Source organism: Malaclemys terrapin, chromosome 1, assembly GCF_027887155.1.
Source record: "Malaclemys terrapin pileata isolate rMalTer1 chromosome 1, rMalTer1.hap1, whole genome shotgun sequence".
NCBI lineage: Eukaryota > Metazoa > Chordata > Testudines > Emydidae > Malaclemys > Malaclemys terrapin.
Genome location: NC_071505.1, coordinates 19,908,995 through 19,933,265, shown reverse-complemented (window position 1 = coordinate 19,933,265; position 24,271 = coordinate 19,908,995). Strand labels below are relative to the sequence as shown.

Here is a 24,271-nt window from a genome sequence, read left to right as displayed (position 1 = left end):
TTGCAATACTCCAAAGTAACTGTCCAAAACACCACACTCTGGGCTTGTTTAGATGAAGAGTTTGGTTATGTCTACACTACACAATCCTGAGCAAAATAGGTAGGTAGACCTTTATTTTAGGTGTAGGCAAGGGTTAAGTGTGCAGCAACCTAGGTTTAAATCTACAGTGCATTAACTTGCTACACATTAGCTGGCAGTGTGGACTCTGCTACCACACACTAAAAGTTCCCGCCTACACATTGACCTGCTTTCATTTCAAAGTGGAGTAGATTAAAGAGCACTAGCAAACTTTTAGTGAGTGACAGAAGGGTCCACATGGACAGTTAATGTGCAGCACTCTCGTTGCATTGTTAATTTACAGCAGAGCTTGCTACACAATACGCAATAACTCTTCTCTGACAACCCTTCTGACTGCACCATAGAGTGTGCTTGTATGAGGTTTTAGTCATTCCTATACAACATTGCATCACTGTTCAAAGGAACGAGTCTCCTTTCCCTCTTTACTTTATGTCCAAGTTGTATGGATTTCCCCACGTCCACCAAGTTATTTGGTTCTGGTTGGTACATCCCATTCATATTTGCACCTAATATCACACACAGACTTACTCCTATATTTTCCACATCAAATCAGAGCATCTACCCATTCCTTCACTAGCTTCCTCACAAGTCCCATATAAAGTTCATGCTTCACCACCATTGTGGCCCTCAAACAACTCTGTCATTACCAGCATCTTTGTCCTCACCTCCTCCTATTATTCTTCGTGGTGCCTAGGCAGTATCCATGCTGCCCTCCTCAATGCCCTGTGTGTCCTTCTCCCATTCTCTTCTTTATGCATTCTCTCCTCGGTGTTCCTTACACTCAGAACTCCCATCTCCTCCTCTCACACAAGCTTCAAACACATTTCTTCCACAGAGACGACAACCCACCAAAGAGAAGAGCTTTGCCACTGACTTTGAGGGGTGTGGGATTGGGTTGGTCCATTTACTTTGGAACTCCTTCAAGCCAGGTGCAACACCAAGCACTCAAAAATAAAATAATCATTAATACTCCTGCCTGTGAATGTGCTCCCTTACTGTGCAGGAATAATACATAAGCTGCACAGGAAGTCTGATGGCTACATATGATTCCAGAGGGCACCAAATCCAGGAGTGTCAAGCACCAGTAAGCCAAAAAGTGTCTTCAATAAAAGGAATGGTAGCGAGCCACCTGTTTAACAAGATTTATTTGTTGATTGCCTCCAGAGAGGGGGAACCAGATCTTGGATGTGAAAAGCCAGGGCACCTGTAATGGGGGAGAATATGGTTGTACAGGGGATGGGTTTGGTGAGCCATGGGAGGGTGAGAATTCAATAGAAGCCCACTACTTCCTTTCCTCTGCCAGGACATTGCTCCTGTTCCTTCCTACCCACTTTTGACTCTCTGGACCAAGAAGGCTGGGTCAAGGACTTGAGTGACAGGGCTCACTGGACAGCTTTAGGAACAGGAGAAGAGGAGAAGCTGGGTGTCATCATGTTGCAGGCTGGTTGAGGGGTGGTCCTGCTGGTGCACATGCACTTGAGCCAGCAGGCTTTCTATTTAATAATAATTTCTCCAGTTCCATTGACTGACAGCTCCTAGTGCTGGCCAATCTGCAAGGCTTTATGAGAAATGGGACAAAACAAAGTTATTTGTAAAAATGAAACGGCCATTGGGATAAGCTCAGAAAAAAGGGGCAGCAATTGTTCCCAGGGACATGTGGTCAGCCTAATAATGAACAAGTTGTGAACTGAGTTAGAATAGGTCTAAAAAATATATCAGATTCAGAACCAGATCAAAACCATCCCTTACATCCCTTACAAGTATTTGTCACAAATAAATAATGTAACTGTAGAGCAGTATTATAAACAACTGTGGTTTTATCCATGATCTGTTTATGTACTACATAATAATAGAGGGAAGGCCAACTTTTTATATGGATTTGGGGCCCAATCCCACTCTCTTTAGCTCCAATGCAACTTCAATTAACTTCAATGGAAGGTGCTGACGTTCCATACAGCCTTTATGCAGAGCTCATCCTGTGATGGGCTGAGTGCCTTCAATTCCCATCTTCCTTCATTGGGAATTGAGGGCACTCAGCACAGTAGAGAGATACTCAGCACCGTGCAGAATCAGGCCCTTAATTATGAAAAGCCTACTTGCCCTGAAATAAAAGCTTCAGGGTCAGACCGCAAAATGCACTGAAACTTATAGAAAAATGACTTGCGACTTCTCAGTCTACAATAGTGTGAGATCAAATACAGGGAAAGCAAATGTTATTCATCTTCTAAACCAAGATTTCCCCTTTGAATTCAAAATGATACAGCTTATGAACAAAGGGAAGCAATGCTTTTTCAAAATCCTAAATTTGGGTTATGTATAAGTACAGGAAGCAACCATGCCTACTTCACAATCATGCAAATTATTATTTTGCGGTAATTATTGTCACTTACAAACAATATAGTGCATGCAAAATTTTGGGTTTTTTTTATTGTGCAGTAAATATACACAAGAAAAGTTAACGGAGCACATACAATGAAAAGCAGATGATAACTTAAACGTGTGCGTTTCATTCTCTGTCAGAGCGACTATGATTTTTAAACAGTTTTAAAATGTATTAAATTTGACTAGAGTCAAACCAAGTGGATGTATAATTTGCAGTTATTTAGTACTTAACACCAGCTTAACATTCTGCTGTATTTATTTAAATGAAACACTTTTTAATTACACCATTTATAATACATCAGAGGGGTTCCTTCTCATGAACCTAAGTGAGATAAGCTCTTGTGCTTATCTGGCAGAAGTACTGTATAGGGTCCACATAAGACCAGTTAAGCTGGTTAATCCACCAATGGAAGTGAAATATTTTAAGCAAGTTTATTGATGAATGAGGTTACTTTGTGCCATCTAAACAATAAATTTTTTTACATCATCACAATTCGGAATGCACAGAAGTCCACATGACAAGATATATTTTAACAGACGAGATTTAGAATGTTCATTTGCTATCACAGTAAACTCTCTACGGTTCTAATATACAGTACCGACTTTTAGCTCATAATACTATTGCTCATAAGGTGTAATTATAATTCTGTGTGCCTCAGGAAGTTGAGTTACTGATTCTTGAAGCCCAAAATGAAACTTTATGCATCCAGTTTTTCTTACAAGATTCAACTGTTTTTAAAAATTTGGGGGCCAGGTCAGCAATTTTTCAAGAGAAACTGTGTAAAAAAAAACCTCCAACAATCAAATTTCAAAGTATGAAGCCCCATGTAAGGACAGAAGAGAAGAGTAAATGGGGCACACTTTATATACATATTATTCTATTTATATAATGCAGTTAGAAAAATAGACACCGACAAATAAAAAGGAAAATGCACAAGCAAACCAAAAGGAAACCAAAACAACAACAAATGACTTGAGCGTACTATTGTATCGAAGCACCATCCAGAATCTGCTTTTAGAGTAAAACAAAAACAAAATTAGAAAAGAGAGATACACAAAAGATGCACAAAGGAACAAAAAGAAGAACAAGTCCTTGTAGGATGATAAAAATCAGACACATGCATAGAAATGAGGATTTGTGTTGTGAGAATAACATAGCAGTCTGAGGCCTAGTTTACCTTCACTGTCTGACATGGCATGCTGGAAGTCATCCATGATGAAGGCTATATCCCGGTCATACCCGCGAGTCCGTGATTCTTCCCTCATATGTTGCTGGACCTCAGGTAGTGAATGGCTTGATCCAAACTGCTCCCGGGTATCTGCAGATATTGGTGGCAAGGGTCCAGCTGCAGCTCTTGCCATTCCCATTGGCTGACCAACAGGACTTAAAGGGCTCTCTTCCTCTGAGTTCTGTGCTACTATTGGGATTCTTCCCCTGCTTTGGCTAATAGGTAGACTTGTAGGTTTAGTTCTTCCAGAGGGAGCTGCATGACTAAAAGAAATATCTAATGGTTCAGACTCCTGGGCTTTCAGTCTTAAAGAAGAGCTGGAGGAATCTCTTTTTAATGATAAATCAAGTCCATAGACTGAAGAGGGTCTAGATGAGGGCCTGGATCTACTGCCACTACTATAGGACTTGTCAACTTCATCTTGTAATGTGGATCTCATTGTTGGACCTAGTGTGGTCCCAAGGCTGGCTCCAAGGGATGATGTCAGTGTTGGCCCCATAAATTTCTGTTGGTCCGTGATATTTTTTCGGAGGCCAAAAGTGATGTCATCCTGAAGAAGCCTTGCCCTGGAGGTGATGCCCCCAAGTGATGAAGTACTAGAAGTCATATAGCTTGAATAATCAGGCTCAAGGTCTCGACTTTCCTGGATAGGTGAAAACTTTGACAGTTTGGGGTCTATCAAAGCCTTCTTGTGCTTTGACTGCTTTTGGTAGAGGAGGGCTGCTGGGAGCTGCTTGGCCGCTTGTTTCTCAAGTGTGAGCCTACTGATGCTGTATTTCTCAGATTTGGGGAAATGCCTGTAGCTGGTATCTGCATGGTAATACTGAGAAAGGCCAGCAAGGTGATCGAGACTTTCTGCACCCCTGCGGAACTCCTGCTTGATCTGATGTTTCAGAAGCTTTAGCTCATAAGGATCTTCCATTGGATCTTCATCTGCTTTCACGTAAGTATGCAATCTAGAAGAAGTTTGCAGTGGTGCTAGGAAGTCCGTCACTTCCTGTGCTCGCCGGGCTTCGGTGGTTCGAAGAAGCCGATCGGTTTTTGTCAGCTCCTTCTCGTGGAGGCTAAAAGCAGAGCTCAGTGCTGCCGTTCCCTTTGTAAGCTCTCCTATATCATCCAGCAGCACATAGTTTCGTGGTGTGTGATGATGGTCTATGTCTGCATAGAATGAATCTGCAGATATGCTTGATATGGGGCTGCTCGCCATGCTGCTTCTCTCATCCAGCCCTATCCTTAAATCCAAGGTATTGTATTTGCTGCCAAGATGGGAAACCGCATAAGTAGTATCAGTGGAAACAGGTGCTATCATGAGAGGCTGATTACGAATCACATCATAGTTTGATGTTATCTTAGGCTCCAAATATAATGCAGTTTGCCTTGGCTTTTGCTGTATCACCATCATTTGTGACGGGAGTTGATATGATGACTGTTGGGTTGGTGGAGGCTGAGCTTGGGGAGTAAAGGACATGGTTGCCACAGGCTGGAAGGCTGACTGGGTTTGATAGGGTGAAACCTGTTGATGATATAAAGTCTGCTGCTGTTGGTAATGTGACTGTTGTGTATACTGAGTTGGTGCTTGGGTAGGGAGAGCAGGAGAAGAATATTGATATTGTGTATAAGGGCTTGTAGGGGGAGCAAACTGAGTTTCTGGCTGGGTCTGCGGTGGCATGAATTGATCAAATTCTGTCTGTGGTGCAGTTCGTGGTCTTTCCAAGCCATGCTGGGCTTCCATTCTAGTAGGCCTGGTATTATTAACTTCACTGTCTGACATGTAATCACGTTCTTCTGCTACTCCTTGGAGATAGGCACGCTCTCTCTTTTCTCTTTCCTTTAACAAGGCTTCTTTCCGCCTATTGATGCCCATTTCCAAGTACCGCAGTTTGGCATCTATTTCTTTTTCTTCCTCATCTAGCTCTGCCTGCTTCTTCCTAAGCTTGGCTGACTCTCGTTCGACCAGATCCAATTCCCTGTCTATATCCTGGAGAATTTTAGCTCTGGCCATGGTGTTGGTTCTACAGATCCTTCTGCGTGAAACTGACCCCACAGTAGTGAATGCTGACTGGGTCCCTGTGGTAGCATCTTCTGGAGGTGGGTTGGGTAGAGTCCTCTTTACTTTCTTCTGGGTGCCCGATGTTATACCTGAAGAACCTTTAGCCTATAATAAAAGAAACAAAACTGAGTCACTATTCTGGAAACTTAAATTCTAATACATTGCAGGCTGGTAAGAACACTTTTTAGCATTGTTTCAGATCTTAAACATATGCTATACCTGCTGTAGAGGAGTTTGTGACATCTGAAAATAGGCAACAGAAAAAGACATGCAAGGGTGCATTCAGAGCCTGTTTAGATAAGTCATCTAACTAAAAACAGGGCAGGCATCAAAGAATTGCCACTGATGTTTTACACGGCATACCGGCCTAGGACTTTTTCTTTATTAGTTTAAGGTTCAGAATTGTTCTGTCAGCTCTACTGCAGTTCCTCTGAGTTTTTGATTTGCCATTTTATTCTTATACTCTGACACACAGTGAGTACCTGTATACACACATATATATAAACACACTCCCTCCATACAATATTCTCATGACAACTCTGGGCCAGCTCCTGAGCACATGCTAAGCATCCACAACTCATACTGAAAGTCAGTGGCTGAAGCAGCTCTTTATGGTGCCAACACGCCCCATTGTCAGGTGGAGAACTGGAGAAGCTGTGACTGACCCTCTGGAGAGTGGATGATAGTCTGACCCCATCACTACTGACTGCCTTATCCCCACTGCCATGAGGGAGCCCCTGCAGGCCAGAGCTCTGTTCTGCACAAGAGGTGAGCAACCCCTGCTTGGCTCCCCTCAAATGTGACTGTCCTTGCAGACGGATATTAGTTCCAAAACTAGGGAACTCTCCATGACATTAGTTGCAGTGGCAGGACGTGATACCAAGAGAGGTCACAGAAGGACCTATATCAGGGATCAGCAACCTTTCAGAAGCCGTGTGCCGAGTCTTCATTTATTCACTCTAATTTAAGGTTTCACGTGCCAGTAATACATTTTAATGTTTTTAGAAGGTGTCTTTCTATAAGTCTATAATATAGAACTAAACTATTGTTGTATATAAAGTAAATAAGGTTTTTAAAATGTTTAAGAAGCTTATTTTAAAATTAAATTGAAATGCAGCGTCCCCCAGACTGGTGGCCAGGACCCGGGCAGTGTGAGTGCCACTGAAAATCAGCTTGCGTGCCGCCTTTGGCACATGTGCCATAGGTTGCCTACCCCTGACCTATATAAATACAAGTCGTGAACTTTAGGTAATTTTTTCAAAAGCTCCCAAGTCACATTCAAGGGAAACAGGCAGTTTTGCAAATAGATCTATTAAGTTACATTGATGCACTGGAAATTTTACTCTGTCTCCCTCTGCTCTGCATAAGCTTTGCTTTAGTAAAGACCAGAGCTCGTTTCCTTAACTATACATGTAGAACAATCACTTCTGTCCCCATAGAAATGGAGTCACTGTGATGGTAGAACATGGAAGCTATTTAACAGCTTATGTAAACACTAAAAAGCAGATTAAGACAAGAACTGAAGAATTTTATATGCCAACTAGATACCTGCTTCTACCTCTGTATGTTCAACAGAAGTGTAGCACTCTAGCAATTGTTGTCAATTTAAAATGTACTTTTTGCTGAAGTAAATGTTACTTCAATCAGATAAGAAGTCAACAAGATTAATTTTAATTACCGTAGGAGATATTATTTCCAAGCTACATGTTGTCAACTAATAGTTGAAAATTTTTGAAAAAAAGAAGTACTAACAGCCTTCTTTGCCAGCCCCCTGTTAACCTTAACCTTATCAAGTCAAAATAATCAACCCAATGTCATTTGTCATGGGTCTTTAAGCAAATTTTCACCACGTTCTGAAGGGCCATTTAAAGCTCTTTTCTTCCTCATAATCTAAATTCCATCAACTTTTGCATGCTTTGCATTTCAATAAATGTAATTTCATTTTAGTTTCAACTTCCTGTGGCCATTTCCCAAACCCATATTGTGCCAACAAATCAAAGAAGCTAATTTTTTCTCACTCAGTGCACAGTTATAATCAAAGACAAATTAATCATCTACAGTCGGTCTAGTTGGCTGTTAATTTATATTGTAAATTCAGCCTCTAGCCATGATTCTCCCACCTCCTCCCAATCTGAAATAGCAATCACAGAAGGTGACTGATATTGGGGAAGAGCCATTAACTGCAAACTCATTAAAGGTATACAATACTTTGAAGAATGATTATGCTGCGATGATGGCAATGCTAGTGGGGAAACCTGTAAATCAGTTTATACCACATTTTATTAACAAAATGTGTCTTGTTTTCATTTAAAACACTGAAAAGTCAAAATGGATAGATTGCTCATGAAGAAAAAGGACAAATTAAGGGCCTGATCCTATGAGGTACAGAGTACTTCTGTCAAGGCTGAATCCCAACTCTGTCAATCCGAATGCAGAAGTGGGGCCCACAAGGATTTTAAAAATTAATATTTGTCACTCCACGCTTGTATTAAACTCCCAAGGTTACAGCTTTTCTCTGACCTTGGCTTGGTAAATGCTGCCACCACCCAAATGCAAAAAAATAAAAAAAAACTTTGAACCCAGGAAGGAGCACTTGGGAATTCCTCCCTGTGGGGTACCCTCAAGGCCTTTCACACACACACACCCCTCCAGGGAAGAGCTGAGAAAGAAAACAAAGGAAATTAGCTGGGGCTACCAGCTAATGAAACAACAAACACAAACCTCTTAGGACACCAAAAATCCAATCCTGTTCTTAAAAAAGGTAAATTTTATTAAAAACAAAAAGGAAGAAAATACATCTGGAACTTAGGCTTTTGCTAGATTTTAAAAGAGCAATTCCAAAAATCAAGCACCCAAAAGAGATTTCTTCGGGGTTACAAGCTTAAAGGTTACAAGCAAACAAAAACATCTGGGTTTAGCACAGAGGAGTCCACTAGCCAATAAGAAATAAAAGAAATAACCCTAATCACATTTAGCTAAACATTCTGATCTTCTTACCCATTTGGAGTTCAGATAAGTAGTTCTAGGCATGATCTGATGATTTATGACCGTACCTGGCTTAAATTGCTTATAGCATGGCTGCTCTATCTCCAGCCCAGAGAACAGACAGAGGGAAAGTTTCTTTCCCAATTTTAAAAAGTTCTACCTTCCATTGGCTCTTTTGGTCAGGTGCCCACTTTCTTTTTTTTCTTTACCTGGGGCAGTGGTTCTGAAAGCTGGTCCGCCGCTTGTTCAGGGAAAGCCCCTGGCGGGCTGGGCCGGTTTGTTTACCTGCCGCGTCCGCAGGTTCAGCCGATCGTGGCTCCCATTGGCCGCGGTTCACCGCTCTAAGCCAATGGGGGCTGCGGGAAGGATGGCCAGCACATCCCTCGGCCCGCGCCACTTCCCGCAGTCCCCATTGGCCTGGAGTGGCGAACCGTGGTCAGTGGGAGCCGCGATCGGTCGAACCTGCGGATGCGGCAGGTAAACAAACTGGCCCAGCCCGCATGGGGCTTCCCCTGAACAAGCGGCAGACCGGCTTTGAGAACCACTGACCTGGGGGACTTTTTAACCCTTTTCAGGTAAAGCAAGTAAAGAACAGCTAGCAAGAGGGACTTTACAGCTAACTGGCTGGCTGGGTGTCCATCAAAGGGAGCTATCCCCCACTTTATTTATCACAACTTCTAAAGAGGGTCCTGTGGCACCTTTGAGACTAACAGAAGTACTGGGAGCATAAGCTTTCGTGGGTAAGAACCTGACTTCTTCATGAAGTGAGGTTCTTACCCACAAAAGCTTATGCTCCCAGTACTTCTGTTAGTCTCAAAGGTGCCACAGGACCCTCTGTTGCTTTTTACAGATTCAGACTAACACGGCTACCCCTCTGATACTTAACTTCTAAAGAAACATCTATACTGCACACGTCTTATGAAGGTGTATAACCCCAAAACCATGAGTCTAAATAACAGTGTAGATGGTAAGCATGGCTTAGACGAATAAAGACATGCCTGAAACCTATAGCATGTACCCATGTATGTACCCACAATGTTCTCGACTTTGCCCCCCTCCCACCAGAGCCTTTCACTGACACATGTAGCTACACACTGCAGTGTGACCACAGCTTCCTTTTCTCTGCAGCATGTAGCTACATGCCACTGTCACTAATATTCAGTAAAGATGTATGCTTAGAAGAACTGAGCACCTTCAATTCCTATTTGTGTAGTACAGGCATATAAAAATATTGCTCAGGCATGCAGGAGTGAAATCAGGAAGGCCAAATCACACTTGAAGTTGCAGTTAGCAAGAGATGTTAAGAGTAACAAGAAGGGTTTCTTCAGGTATGTTAGCAACAAGAAGAAAGTCAAGGAAAGTGTGGGCCCCTTACTGAATAAGGGAGGCATCCTAGTGACAGACTAAGTGGAAAAAGCTAATGTACTTAATGCTTTTTTGGCCTCTGTTTTTGCCAAGGTCAGCTCCCTAACTACTGCACTGAGCAGCGCAGCATGGGGAGGAGGCGACCTGCCCTCTGTTGAGAAAGAAGTGGTTCAGGACTATTTAGAAAAACTGGATGAGCACAAGTCCATGGGGCCAGATGCACTGCACCCGAGGGTGCTAAAGGAGTTGGCGGATGTGATTGCAGAGCCATTGGCCATTATCTTTGAAAACTCATGGTCACTGGGGGAGGTCCCAGATGACTGGAAAAAGGCTAATGTAGTGCCCATCTTTAAAAAAGGGAAGAAGGAGGACCCGGGGAACTACGGGCCAGTCAGCGTTACCTCAGTCCCTGGAAAAATCATGGAGCAGGTCCTCAAGGAATCAATTCTGAAGCACTTAGAGGAGAGGAAAGTGATCAGGAACAGTCAGCAGTGGACATGTTATTCCATGACTTTAGCAAAGCTTTTGATACGGTCTCCCACAGTATTCTTGCCAGCAAGTTAAAGAAGTATGGGGTGGATGAATGGACTACAAGGTGGATAGAAAGCTGGCTAGATCATCAGGCTCAACGGATAATGATCAGTGGCTCCATGTCTAGTTGGCAGCCAGTATCAAGCGGAGTGCTCCAAGGGTCGGTCCTGGGGACGGTTTTGTTCAATATCTTCATTAATGATCTGGAGGATGGCGTGGACTACACCGTCAGCAAGTTTGCAGATGACACTAAACTGGGAGGAGTGGTAGGTACGCTGGAGGGTAGGGATCGGATACAGAGGGACCTAGACAAATTAGAGGATTGGGACAAAAGAAATCTGATGAGGTTCAACAAGGACAAGTGCAGAGTTCTGCACTTAGGACGGAAGAATCCCATGCACTGTTACAGACTAGGGACCGAATGGCTAGGCAGCAGTTCTGCAGAAAAGGACCTAGGGGTTACAAGTATCGGAGGGGTAGCCGTGTTAGTCTGGATCTGTAAAAAGCGACAAAGAGTCCAGTGGCACCTTATAGACCGGGGTCGGCAACCTACGGCACGCGTGCCAAACACAGCACGTGAGCCGATTCTGAGTGGCACGCTGCTGCCCACTGAGAGGAGGAGGGGCGGAGGGGCCGGAAAGCACCACGCCGTGGGAAGAAGGGGGAGGGGGAAGCTTGGCTGCTGCAGGATCAAGCTTTTGCCTCCTGCCCCCGCAGGGGACAGCGGTGGGAGGGGGTCCCGGCCCCCGGCCCCACTCAGCCCCCCCGCCCACCGCTCTCCCCTGCGGGGGCAGGACGCAGAAGCTTGGTCCTGCGGCAGCCACACTCCCCCCCCCCCCCCGTTTCTTCCCACAACGTGGTGCATTCCGGCCCCTCCTCCTCCCAGAGGAGCAGAGCCGAGCGCAGCGTGCTGGCTGCTCCGTAGAGCAGGCAGAGAGAGGTAGGGACAGGCCTGGGGGTGGAACAGGTCATATCCCTCCCAGCCCCCTGCCATGAGCCGCTCAGGGCAGGGGGCTGGGAGCACCCCCACGAGCCGAGCACCCCAGCCCTCTGCCCTGACCTCGAGTTGCCCCCAACACCCAGCCTTCTGCCCTGCATCTCCACACACACCCCAGCCCTCTGCCCTGAACCCCCCCCCCACACCCAGCCTTCTGCCCTGCACCTCCACACCCCCCAGCCCTCTGCCCTGACCTCGAGTTGCCCCCAACACCCAGCCTTCTGCCCCGAACCCCCCCACACCCCAGCCCTCTGCCCTGAACGCCCCCAACACCCAGTCTTCTGCCCTGCACCTCCACACACACCCCAGCCCTCTGCCCTGAACCCCTCCACACACCCAGTCTTGTGCCCTGCACGTCCACACACTCCAGCCCTCTGCCCTGACCTCGAGTCCCCCCCACACCCAGCCCTCTGCCCTGAACCCCTCCACACCCCAGCCCTCTACCCTGACCTCGAGTCCCCCCCACACCCAGCCCTCTGCCCTGAACCCCTCCACACCCCAGCCCTCTACCCTGACCTCGAGTCCCCCGCCACACCCAGGCCTCTGCCCTGAACCCCCCCACACCCGGCCTTGTGCCCTGCATCTCCACTCACACCCCAGCCCTTTGCCCTGACCTCGAGTCCCCCCCCACATCCAGCCCTCTGCCCTGTACCCCCCACCCCCCACCCAGCGGGCTGAGCAGGCTGGCGGCATAAGATCAGCATTTTAATTTAATTTTAAATGAAGCTTCTTACACATTTTGAAAACCCTGTTTACTTTACATACAACAATAGTTTAGTTATATAATATACACTTAGAGAGAGACCCCTTCTAAAAAAAACGTTAAAATGTATTACCGGCACGCGAAACCTTAAATTAAAGTGAATAAATGAAGACTCGGCACACCACTTCTGAAAGGTTGCCTACCCCTGTTATAGACTAACAGACGTATTGGAGCATAAGCTTTCATGGGTGAATACCCACTCTGTCAGACGCATGTAACTAGGGGTTACAGTGGACGAGAAGCTGGATATGAGTCAACAGTGCGCCCTTGTTGCCAAGAAGGCTAACGGCATTTTGGGCTGTATAAGTAGGAGCATTGCCAGCAGATCGAGGGACATGATCATTTCCCTCTAGTTGGCATTGGTGAGGCATGTTCAGTGGTACCAGGTGACAGAACAAGGAGTAATGGTCTCAATTTGCAGTGGGGGAGCTTTAGGTTGGATATTAGGAAAAGCTTTTTCACTAGGAGGGTGGTGAAGCATTGGAATGGGTTACCTAGGGAGGTGGTGGAATCTCCTTCCTTAGAAATTTTTAAGGTCAGGCTTGACAAAGCCCTGGCTGGGATGATTTAGCTGGGGTTTGGTCCTGCTTTGAGCAGGGGGTTGGAGTAGATTACCTCCTGAGGTCCCTTCCAACCCTGATATTCTATGATTCTATTTGATGTTCTCAGTACCTCATGGGATGGGACCCCAACTACAAAGTACTATTCAGTCTCATGTCCCAGTATGTGTGAGTTAATCTTTTTTATTTTTAGCGCTACATATTATTTCCTAGATGTACAGGGCAGGCACAGTGAGCTTGGTTATTTTCCTGTTCAGTTTACATTTGGATGGGGCGAGGGGGGAAGGGGGAGGGAAGAGATATTTTGCTGCAGTGTAGTGCTGCAATATTCAAAACACCTGCTGGTTTTTCTAGTTCTTTATTTTGGATAACATCATCATCAATGATGTTAGCAACATTATACGGAGTTCTGGTAATGGTGCTGGTAGTTTCTAGCTATGGTCATGAGAAATTCAAAGACAGTGAGTGGTTGTACAACACAAAATGGTGACAAATATTTTTTGTATTTTTTTTTAATTTGTGCATAACCAAGGAAACAGACATACACAACCCAGAAGCTGTTCCGACCCAAACTGCAATCTTGGTATCATAGAACCATAGAAATTAGAAACAGAAAGGACCTATTAGAGTATCTATAGTGCACCTCACTGCCAAGGCAGTATTGTTCCCTATAGTACCTGATCTAGAGCTGTGTCCAGTCTAGTTTTAATATGTCCCGGGGGAAGGGGCTTTCACTACCTCTCTTGGAAGTCTGTTCCACAGCCAGGAATCACTGGGGTGCAGGGATTTCTATGGCTAAAGGTTATGTTGGAGACAAGTTAGATGATCATAGTGGTCCCTTCTGGCCTTAAAATTTATGAAGTTGTTCTTTATATTTTGCCTAATTTTCCATGTTCTTAATTTCATCCTCTCACTCCTTTGTTCCACCCTAAATAATGCATTTTGACCTAAGGTCCAAACTGTAGTATTTAAACACCGGTCCAAGCAGAGGATAGTTTAGACCTACATAAGACCCCAGGAAGGGACTGTCTCTCAAGGAGTAGTAATAGTTTGCTCTGTTTCTTGTTTCAGCATCATAACCTGAAGAATTCACCACTTTTGCTATAGTCCTTTGTGGATTGGAGTCAAGTTCAAGGTGTACCTTGAAAATAATGATTAATTCAATGGCCTGGGCCCAGGATATCTAAAAGAACCTAAAGCTCGGGGATGAAGAACAAGATGGATAATTGTGGCACAATGGAACTTTCTACAATAAAGATAAAGCCTGTCTGTGCGGGAGAAACTAACCCCACTGCCTGTCCTGCTAAATGCTGAGTGCGTTTCTTTGATTTCCCTTCTCTAATACAAATACAGAGCAATATGTACATAAGCCCCAAAAACAAACAAACAAAAACAAACCTACCAAAATCAAACTCTGCACTGAACACACAATTCTCCCCCTGGGGAGAGGATGAGAGAACAAACGTGACAGATGTTAGTCATGTTGTTGCTTAGTATTCTACTGGAAAGTGCTCAGATACTACAGTGATGAGAGCAGTATAAGAACCTGAACAGAACAGAATAGAATAGATCGTGTTGGTCAGCAAATAGAGTAATAGAATTTAAGGCCAGTAGGCCCATCAAATCATCTAGTCTGATCTCTTGTACATCATGGGACACCGACATCACCCAGCACCCGCAGACTAAAACCCAATAATCAATCTTAGACCAAAGTAAATGAGACCCACAGGAGACTAGACTATGTGTCATAGGCATAGAACAAGAGGGACCAATGTGCCTCTGTTTGAGGCCCCTGCAATAGAAGAGAAATGATTAGGTGAGATATACCCAGATAATCCTCGCAAGTCATCGCACCCACACGCTGCAGAGGAAGGCAAAAAAAAAAAAAAAAATCCCCAAGGTCATTGCAAATCTGATCCAGGAAAAAATTCCTTCCCGACCCCACCGATTGCCATCAGTTAAACCCTGAGCATGTGAGCAAGAACCAGCCAGCCAAACACCCAAAAAAGAGAATGTTCAGCACCAACTCAGAGCCCTGTCCCACCCTGCCCAATGTCCCATCTCCAGCTTTTGGCCATCCCTGATGCTTCAGAGGAAGAAGAAGATTAAAGAAAAAACCCTTGCAGAATACATTGGGGGAAAATACCTTTCTGACCCCTGCAGGTTGCCAGATAAAATCCTGAAGCATCAGCTTTAGGACCATAAGACATAAACCAGAAATGAGCCCCATGGCTGTTGAGCCCTGCCCTCTGCCATCACAACCAACCCCGTCATACAAATAAATTATTGCCATTAGCATTTTTATTATTACTTTTATTGGTGTCATAATTAACAACAATTGTCCATTTATTCCCTATATATCACTGTATCACTATTACATTTATTGTCCTCCCTTTTTAGTGTATATACAACCCAGCATTTTTGCTCTCATTTCTTATTTTGTTGGTCCCTTGATGTTCCCTTCATCTCATTCTTCCACTCCCCTCCCCATGCCCAACCCCTTGCATGGAAAGCTCCCCACATCTTGATTTGCCAAATCACCAATCTTCTCTTTCAAGTTTCCACCAAAAACTCGTTTTTTCAGTCCACAATAAGAGAAATTAATCAAGCAATTACACAAAAACAAAAAACCCAAACAAATCTTCAAGTTACTCTTTCCTTGAATTTCACAAATAATAAACAAACAAATAATGATAAACAATCCTAGGAAGCAGTGACTCTGAAAAGGGACTTGGGGATTATGGTGGATAATTGGATGAACATGAGCTCCCAATGCAATGCTGTGGCCAAAAGGGTTAACATGATCTTTGGATGCATAAACAGGGGAATCTCGAGTAGGAATAGGGAAGTCATATTACCTCTGTTTCTGGCACTGGTGCAACCACTGCTGGAATACTGTGATCATTTCTGGTGTCCACAATTTAAGAAGGATTTTGCTTAATTGCAGATGGTTCAGAGAAGAGCCACAAGAATGATAAAAGGATAGGAAAACATGCCTTAAAGTGAAAGACTCAAGATGTTCAATTCATTTATCTTAACGAAGCGAAGATTAGTGGATGACTTGATCAGTCTATAAGTGTCTATATGGGGAACAAATATTTGCTCTTCAGTCAAGTAGGGAATCTATTATCCACGGGCTGGAACTTGCAGCTAGACAAGTTCCAAATGAAAATGAGGCATACTTTTTGACAGTAAGGATGATTTGACCATTGGAACAATTTACTAGCAGTTTTTAAAACTTAGCCTGGACATTTTTCTGAAAGATCTGCTCTAATTCAAAGAAGAATTGTTTCAGGGAAATTCTATGGCCTGTGTTATACAGGAGATGCTGAAGAGATGCTTACAAGTGGTCCCTTCTGACCTTGGCATCTATGAATCTATACAGCATTTACTCAAACAGCTAATTTATAAATATTAATTATGCCTCATAACAGCCCTGTGAGTTACTATAAGATTGGATACTTTAAGACTGGAACTCTACCTGAAGGATATACTCTAGGTGCAAGAATCAGTGAATACAATTCTATGGTGTGACACAGGGACACCTTAATGCCAACTGGCATACAGGTTATAAAGGGATCCCTTAGCTCTGGTTCCTACATACTAGTTTGCCGAAGGGTATCATGTAAAGTCTTCACTGAAAGCTTGTGTCACACTGATCATCAATCATTGAAAAAGGTATGGATGGATAACATGTAAGGGATTATGTACAGATAATATGAAAGGAGTTATGTACAGATACTGAAAATTATGCTCTTAAGGTCTGTGAGTTGGGGCTGGTCACCTGAAGATGAAAAACAGGTTTCTTCCAGGCAGGAGACACTTATCAACACCTGTCTGGTTATATGTAGATTGAGCACTATACTTCACAATGAACACCTATTTATAGTCTAAGCACAATACTAATCAAGTGATTGCAAAGCCTCCAGGGAAGATTCTAGAAAGAAAAAAAACAAGCAGTGGGGGAGTTTCCCTGTTTACAAGTGAAGACAATGGGTCACTGGAATTATATGTGGGATACAGAGGTGTAACAGGGTCGGCACCCACCTCTCACAAGCGCCCCCTCTGGTTGGGTATGTCTGTGGTCTTTAAACCAGTCCCAGGCCTGCCATTGGGTTGTACTACCAGGTCTTCCTCCCTGGAGGCAATGGTTTTGCCCTCTTAGTCTGTTTTGCCCCAGTATTCAGCTGAGCCTTCTGACAGTTCAGTCCCTTTCTGGGGGGTTTACTGATGTCCAATTGTAGGCCCTTCCCCTGTGGCCTATGAGGAGTGGAGAGGACCCGGGCCCATCCACTATGTTGGGCCCCAGCCTTCACCGATACCTTACCCTTAGCTCAGGGCTCTTCTAAGCTCAGGCCCAGTAGCCGGCCAGGAGCTCTTCCTTGCTCCCCTGGTGCCTACTAGCACTGGGCTGTCCATTGTTCTGCCATACCCTCAACCAGCTTCAACATCCATGCTCCTCCAGCTCTAATAAGAAACTGCTCTGGCTCTGTAGCTCCTTTTTATAGGCCCAGATAGCTGCTTCTCCTGCAACCACTCTAGCCTGCTTGGAAGACCTCTCCACGGCTCCTTACTTGGGACAAGTGTGGCAGGACTCTGAGGCCTCCAGCAGGGGGCCTCTCAGCCTAGTCCACCCCATCACAAGAAGTTCACCAAGGTATCCTTCACTGAGGGAACAAGTTGCCAGTTGGTTTGTTTTATGAATGGAGGATTACAGCCAGTCTGGCTGTTTGACACTGGGAAAGAACCATTGGCTGAGATAACCTTTATGAGGCAGGAGAATGTCTTGATAGTTTTTATCTTAGGCTCTAGAAAGTGTGTTATGATTTTACTTTATATGTAACCATTTTTCTGTTAATTCTATTCACTTTTTCTCCAATCTTTGTTCTTTGTTGAATACATTTCTTGTTTTAGTAGGTTACAGACAACAATGGGTTATTAGAACAATCTGTAATCCACTAACCCCTGACTGCAGAGGTGTTAATGGGCCACTCTAGCTTGAATAGTCTTTTAGAATATGTGCAAACTACTAATGCTAAACAATCTGTTCCACCTTGCATTTAGCTGCCAGGCTCAGAGTACCTTTCCCAGACCTGAAGAAGAGCTCTATGTGGCTGGAAAGCTTCTCTCTCTCACCAACAGAAGTTGGGCCACCTTGTCTCTCTAATATTACCTCACCCACCTTGTCTCTCTAATATCTGGTGACTGACAAGGCTACAACTACACTGCTTACAACTGTGTAAAGGTTGTCAGTCCTATTAAATTTTGTGCTGGTTTTAGTATATGGATTTTTCCTTTGAGATCAGCATCTCTCTCTCTCTTTTGAAGAGAAAGTCTTTAAAAGTAGAATATTTTCTACTGATTTTTGTCTTCTCCAATTTGAAAGCATTGTTCATCAGGACAGCAGAAATCTGCCCCATTACAGGAACCAGCCATGCACTAGGAAATACTCACACTTCCATTGCTTCTCATTTGTGTAAAAGCAACACTTTATTTTTTGGGACTGACTGGTTTAGAGTAATTGCTAATGGGATTTAACCTCTACAGTTTTTGTTGGATTCTATACCATTCTTTCACCATCTCTTCTTGATGCTCTACCTCCTTTTCCTTTCCCCCAAGGTTGTGGCTCTTGGTCCCCTCCTCTGCTCCCTACACTTTTCTCCATCATTGGGTGACCTCATTTGTTCACAAGAGCTCATCATCTTTATGTTTATGACTCTGAGATGTACATTTCATACTCTGACCTCTGTCTTTTAACTTCAGTTTCCAATCCCTCACTGTCTTTGACATCTCCCAGTTTTGAGAGCTCACTGTTATCTCAAGCTCATCAAAGGCCAGCTCAATCTTTCAACCCAAAATCCCCCCTTTTCTCCTTTACAGCTGACAAAACTAACATCCTCCCTACTATCCACACCAAGAACTTGATTATCATTTTTGCTTTAATCAGGGACAAATCTTGGAATTAGCATATACAAGCCAGGATCTGTGCATGCATATCAAGTGCAATTACAGTTTCACCTGCCTTATTTGTGCATGCAAATGTTGTACTGCGTGTGTAATTGCAGAGCTTTGCCTATGTAATGGGTGCTGATGCAGGTGGTGATGGGCAGGGTAAGGGTGTTAAATAGGGCCAAGCCAGGGCCACCCCTCTTCCCAGGACCCCTGGACCCAGAACAGTGCATGAGAGACCCTCCCCCTCCGCCCCCCACACACACTGGGGCAACAGGACCCAGGTGTTGTCTCCTTACCCACCCACCATGTGGTTTTGGCGAAAATTGCAGAGGGATACCAGCCAGAGCTTCCAGTGGGTAAGAGCAGCCAAAGTAGGGACTGCTACACTGGGGGGAAGGGAATAAAATGGGGTACAGCCATGGTCACTTGTTCCTTCAGCAGTCCCTCCCTGGACCCAGAAGTGTGCAGGGTAGACCCCAGCTCTCTGGGAAAATTACGTATCAGATGGTGCCTCACCTTCCCTCCACTACATGCCTGGGGGAAAACTGCAGAAAGAAACCAGCCGGAGACTTGAGCCAGTTGGAGCAGCTGCAGAAGCAGCCAAAGCAGGGAGATTCAGAGAACTTTCTGCAAGTTGGACTGGACTTTCTTTGCTCTGTGCTGATTGGCTGTTTGCTCCAATCCTCTCCTTCCCCCGCCCTCATAGTCTCTTCATCTGAGCTTCACCTCGCACCTGCCCTTTTACTCTCTTCTTCCCTGTCCTGTCTCACCCCCACTTTCCTGGCCTTGCCATTTAGCAGATCCTCTCCTAACTAAACCCACTCCCAAAAATTGTGGAACATCATGTTTGCTGCCACCACATCAGTCACTCTGCTTGTGTGTTCTACCCCTTTCCCCCATCCTGTCTATTAATCTAGTTAGACTGTTAACCCTTTGAGGCAGGAGCCATCTACCACTCTGTGTTATACAGCGCCTTGCACAATGGGGCCCCCATTCTTGGCTGGTCCTTGGGCATTACTGTAATAAACAGGGTTAATAATATTAATACAACTACCACAGAAGTTTGGGCTCCCTGCTCTGAAGCCAATAGAGGGAGAGGAAGAAGATGAAATGTACGAGGAACAGATATTAAAACTGGGATTTTGAAAAAAAAGCCAACCTTGCAGTCAGTACTGAGAGCAGAATACTAAACACTGTGCATACATGCTAACTATGGGCCAAATTCTGCTCCCTTTACTCATGTTCCGCTGGCCTCAATGGGAATACCCACACGAGTCAGATGAGCTGAATTTGGCCTTTGATGTTGAAGAAAACTCGCTATTTCACTAGTGACAGGTTTCAGTGGTAGCCGTGTTAGTCTGTATCAGCAAAAAGAACGAGGAGTCCTTGTGGCACCATAGAGACTAACAAATTTATTTGGGCATAAGCTTTCGTGGGGTAAAACCCACTTCATCGGATGCATGCAGTGGAAAATACACAGAGAATATGAAAAAATGGGTATTTCTATTTCCCCATGCTAATTTTTCCCCTACTGTTACTCACACCTTCTTGTCAACTGTTTGAAATGGGCCATCCTGATTATCACTACAGAAGTTTTTTTCTCCTGCTGATAATAGTCCACCTTAATTGATTACTCTTGTTATAGTTGGTATGACAACACCCACTTTTTCATGTTCTATATATATATATATACCTTCCTACTGTGTTTTCCACTGCATGCATCCGATGAAGTGGGTTTTAGCCCACGAAAGCTTATGCCCAAATAAATTTGTTAGGCTCTAAGGTGCCACAAGGACTCCTCGTTCTTTTTATTTCACTAATGTTATCTCAGAGCTTTTCTTTAATGCATGTCTTGTCTGTTTCTTCTCTGCGAGTAGTTTGCTCTAGGGTCTGAGCAGTCAGGCAAAAAACTAGTTTCTACATCACTAGACAGCAGCATTGAAATGCCAGTCACTCTGATTCCTCCCATAGTTCTTCATTCTCCGGGAAGCCCTGCAGAGATTAATTTCTCTTTGGTACTTGAATCTGTGTGAAGTTTTTTGTTTGTTTTTATTAAATAGTCCCCTAGAACCTGAAAAACAATAAGCATTTCCCACGTCTGTTTTTATTTTTTGCTTTCATTCATGTCAATCAGATGGTTAGTCGTTCTTCAATTGAACAGTTCTGTACTTTCCATTCCATTAATCTTTTCATTTCCTCTGTGAAATTGCTCAAAATTGCCAGTTTCACTTCAAATGCAAAGGGGACAGTACAGTGCACTTCCTAACTGTTGAAGTGACACAAAGTATTGACTTCCTTCTGAGTTAAATACCTTAAGGTCCACAGACTTCCTTTGATCTTTCGGGATGGGAGGAGGGGGAGAGGCAAATGCTGTAGACATTCAAAATGTGATCTAGAGAAGTATGTGGCTCTTATATGTAGCCTTTCAAAGGAGGCCTCCACCTGCCTTTCTTTTATGCATGCACAACTTTGTGTGTGTAATCATTTACAGGTAGTTTTTGTGCACTATCTCTTGTGCATGAAACTGGCAGATTTTCATAAGAAGCAAACCCATTTGAGGGTCAATTGCAAATGGGCTTTGCAACGCAGTGCATGTGCAGAAACAGAGGTCAGGGGCTTGATTTTCCTCTCCCTTACACCTGTGTAAATCAGGAGCAATTCAATTTAAGTTAGTACTTACACTGGTGTAAAACCAGGATGAGAGAAGAACCAGGCCCAAAGTTCTGAAACTTTAACCCCTAATATTTTGCCTTGGAAAAAGCCCCAAGTGCATACGTTTAACTGGAGTTAGACATCGATATAGGAAATATTTACAATGGAAAGTTTTTTACTAAAATATTCCTCAGTCCAAAGAACTATCAAGCTCTTTCTTCTTCCCAGAGATCCATAATCTATATTTATTCATTTCCTCTGCTCCCTCTGTACATCCAGCATTAGCCTCCTCTCTATCCATTCCCACTATCTATGCACTATTTTGTGAAAGCTTTCTCATCTGAAGCTTTAGTCTCGATTCCTACGTGGGCAGCTTTCCTTTCTTTCTCTCATCCACTGTCCAACTCTCTCCAGCTCTGATTTGAAAACATGTATTTTCTCCCTTATTCTTCATTTCTCTCTCCCTCTGCTATTATTATTTAACGTGGCAATTACATTATTTAGCACTTTGACGTGGTCTGAGATACAGTTTGAATGAGAGATGCTCTATTCCACCATGTTGTATTGTACATGTACCATGTTCACTGTACAATTTTGGGGAAAGAATCCTCCTGCAGCCTGATTCAGACAGCCTTGCTTTGTGTGCCAGTAACTGCAGCCATTTCTATTCTTGCTCCTAGCTCCTCATGCAGCAATTCTTCCAGGACCCTTTCTGAGCTGGTGGCAGCAGAGTATGTTTTTTTCCCCCCAGTTCCAGGCAGGACCACAAATTCTCCCATCTCTCCATTCCCAGGATGCAGGGGGAACAGGGAGGGAACATCTGTCTCTTTCCCACAACTAAGGAGAGAATTTCTCTGGGGTCAGCTTAACCTGAGAGCTCAGGCTGCTGGTGGTCATGACCAGGAGAGGTAACATCTGCAGCCTGCCTCCCTCAAGATTAAAGCAGGCAGGCACAGTGAGCTGAGCACAGAGTAGACACTTTCCCTAGATCAGGGCTGGGGATCTAGAGGAGAGTGGCCAGTTGATCAGTAGAGCACAGATTGCCTGGTGAGATTGTCCAAATTCCTGGCTACAGTCCTGGGCTGCATGTAAGTCACACCTCTAACTGCTCCCACTGTTATCTTCGCTTGTCCTTAAATTCGTCCACATCACTCCAAACATGTGGAACAGCCTCCTAATTAGCCTGCATACAAGTTCACTCACTTTCCTTCCAAAAGCACCTTAAAAATTTGTCTGATGTGCAATATATTCCACTGAAAACAACCACCTCCTGGTCCATCTTTTGTACCCTATTATACTGTCCTGTAGTGCTCTCCATCTGTATCTAAACCAAGAGCCCTTTGAGGCAGGGCCACAGTGGCAGGAAATCAGACCTGGATGTCTTAAGAGGGCATAATTCATTATCATGATATTATGGGCATCATTTGCCTCTCACTGACCCCACTTATTTGTCAGAATAACTCCAATGAAGTCACTGAAGTTAGTTGTGTTTTACCTCAGTGCAAGTGAAAACAGGAGCAGGTCCCATGATTCTAAGTTTAACTTACTTAATACGTAGTAAAATAAATGAATATAAATGATAGCTAGCTCAGAAAGAACAGTTTGATAAATTGACAGCATGTCTGAAGTCAATGGAGACAGGACCACAGTGACGTGTACTGAAAATTTAGTGTGTACATACTTTCCATTAAGCTTGTCTACATGGATAAGTGCACATGTTATATCAATATATAAGGGGACACTTATTCTGTAGAAAAGTGTAATTTTTCAGTTTAGCTTAAATGCCTTCCCAAGCTACACACACACACACACACACACACACACACACACACACACACACACGGTACTCATACTGGAGTAAAAGTGTCTACACAAGGGATTATACCATTCTAATAATAACTGTTCAGATTCAAACCTTCACTTCTACCAAAAACAGAAAGCAAAAAACTTTCTGATGCTGCCAAGGTCTCAGATGTGCAGCTAGCCTTTTCCTGTTTTGTTTCTGTGTGGACGGGTATACTGTCACCAGCAGGTATCAGTATGGCATTTCATTTTGCAGACGTTCAGCGAAGAACAACACAGGAGGTTAGGAGACTTGGAGAAACTGACTTACCAGGAATGGTTAAAAGTGAAACATGTATAGCATGGCTAAGAGAGAACTGAGAGGACACATAATAGCAGTCCATATATATTTAAAGGATTATAAACACCAGGAAGGGAAAAGGAATTGGTTAACATGTAAAAGAGGTAACAGCAAGGAGTAATGGAAGGGGTAAACTTGCTTTGTCAAAGCCACTAGCAAATTTTTGGGTATTGTAAAAATAAATAACCATAATAACGGCTTCCTGGGTGATGCATTAGGTCAGGGATCGGCAACCTTTGGCACACGGCCTGCCAGGGTAAGCACCCTGGCAGGCCGGGCCGGTTTGTTTACCTGCCGTGTCTGCAGGTTCAGCCGATTGCGGCTCCCACTGGCCGCGGTTTGCTGTTCCAGGCCAATGGGAGCGGCGGCCAGCACATCCCTCGGCCTGCGCCGCTTCCCGCAGCCCCCATTGGCCTGGGACAGCGAACTGCGGCCAGTGGGAGTCGCGATCAGCCAAACCTGCGGACGCGGCAGGTAAACAAACCGGCCCGGCCCGCCAGGGTGCTTACCCTGGCGGGCCGCGGGCCAAAGGTTGCTGATCCCTGCATTAGGCTGTGGAATAGTCTTCCAAAGGAAATGGTGGA

General features: G+C 44.3%; 1 protein-coding gene across 1 annotated transcript in view; it reads right to left on the bottom strand.

Annotated features, from left to right (window-relative positions):
- The window catches only part of PCLO (piccolo presynaptic cytomatrix protein), a 534,443-nt gene that overhangs the window by 199,825 nt on the left and 310,347 nt on the right, over window positions 1-24,271 (bottom strand). The window contains exon 7 of the mRNA XM_054016176.1: window positions 3,639-5,844. Within this exon, the coding sequence (XP_053872151.1) occupies window positions 3,639-5,844 (2,206 nt within the window). The remainder of the gene's footprint in view (window positions 1-3,638; window positions 5,845-24,271) is intronic.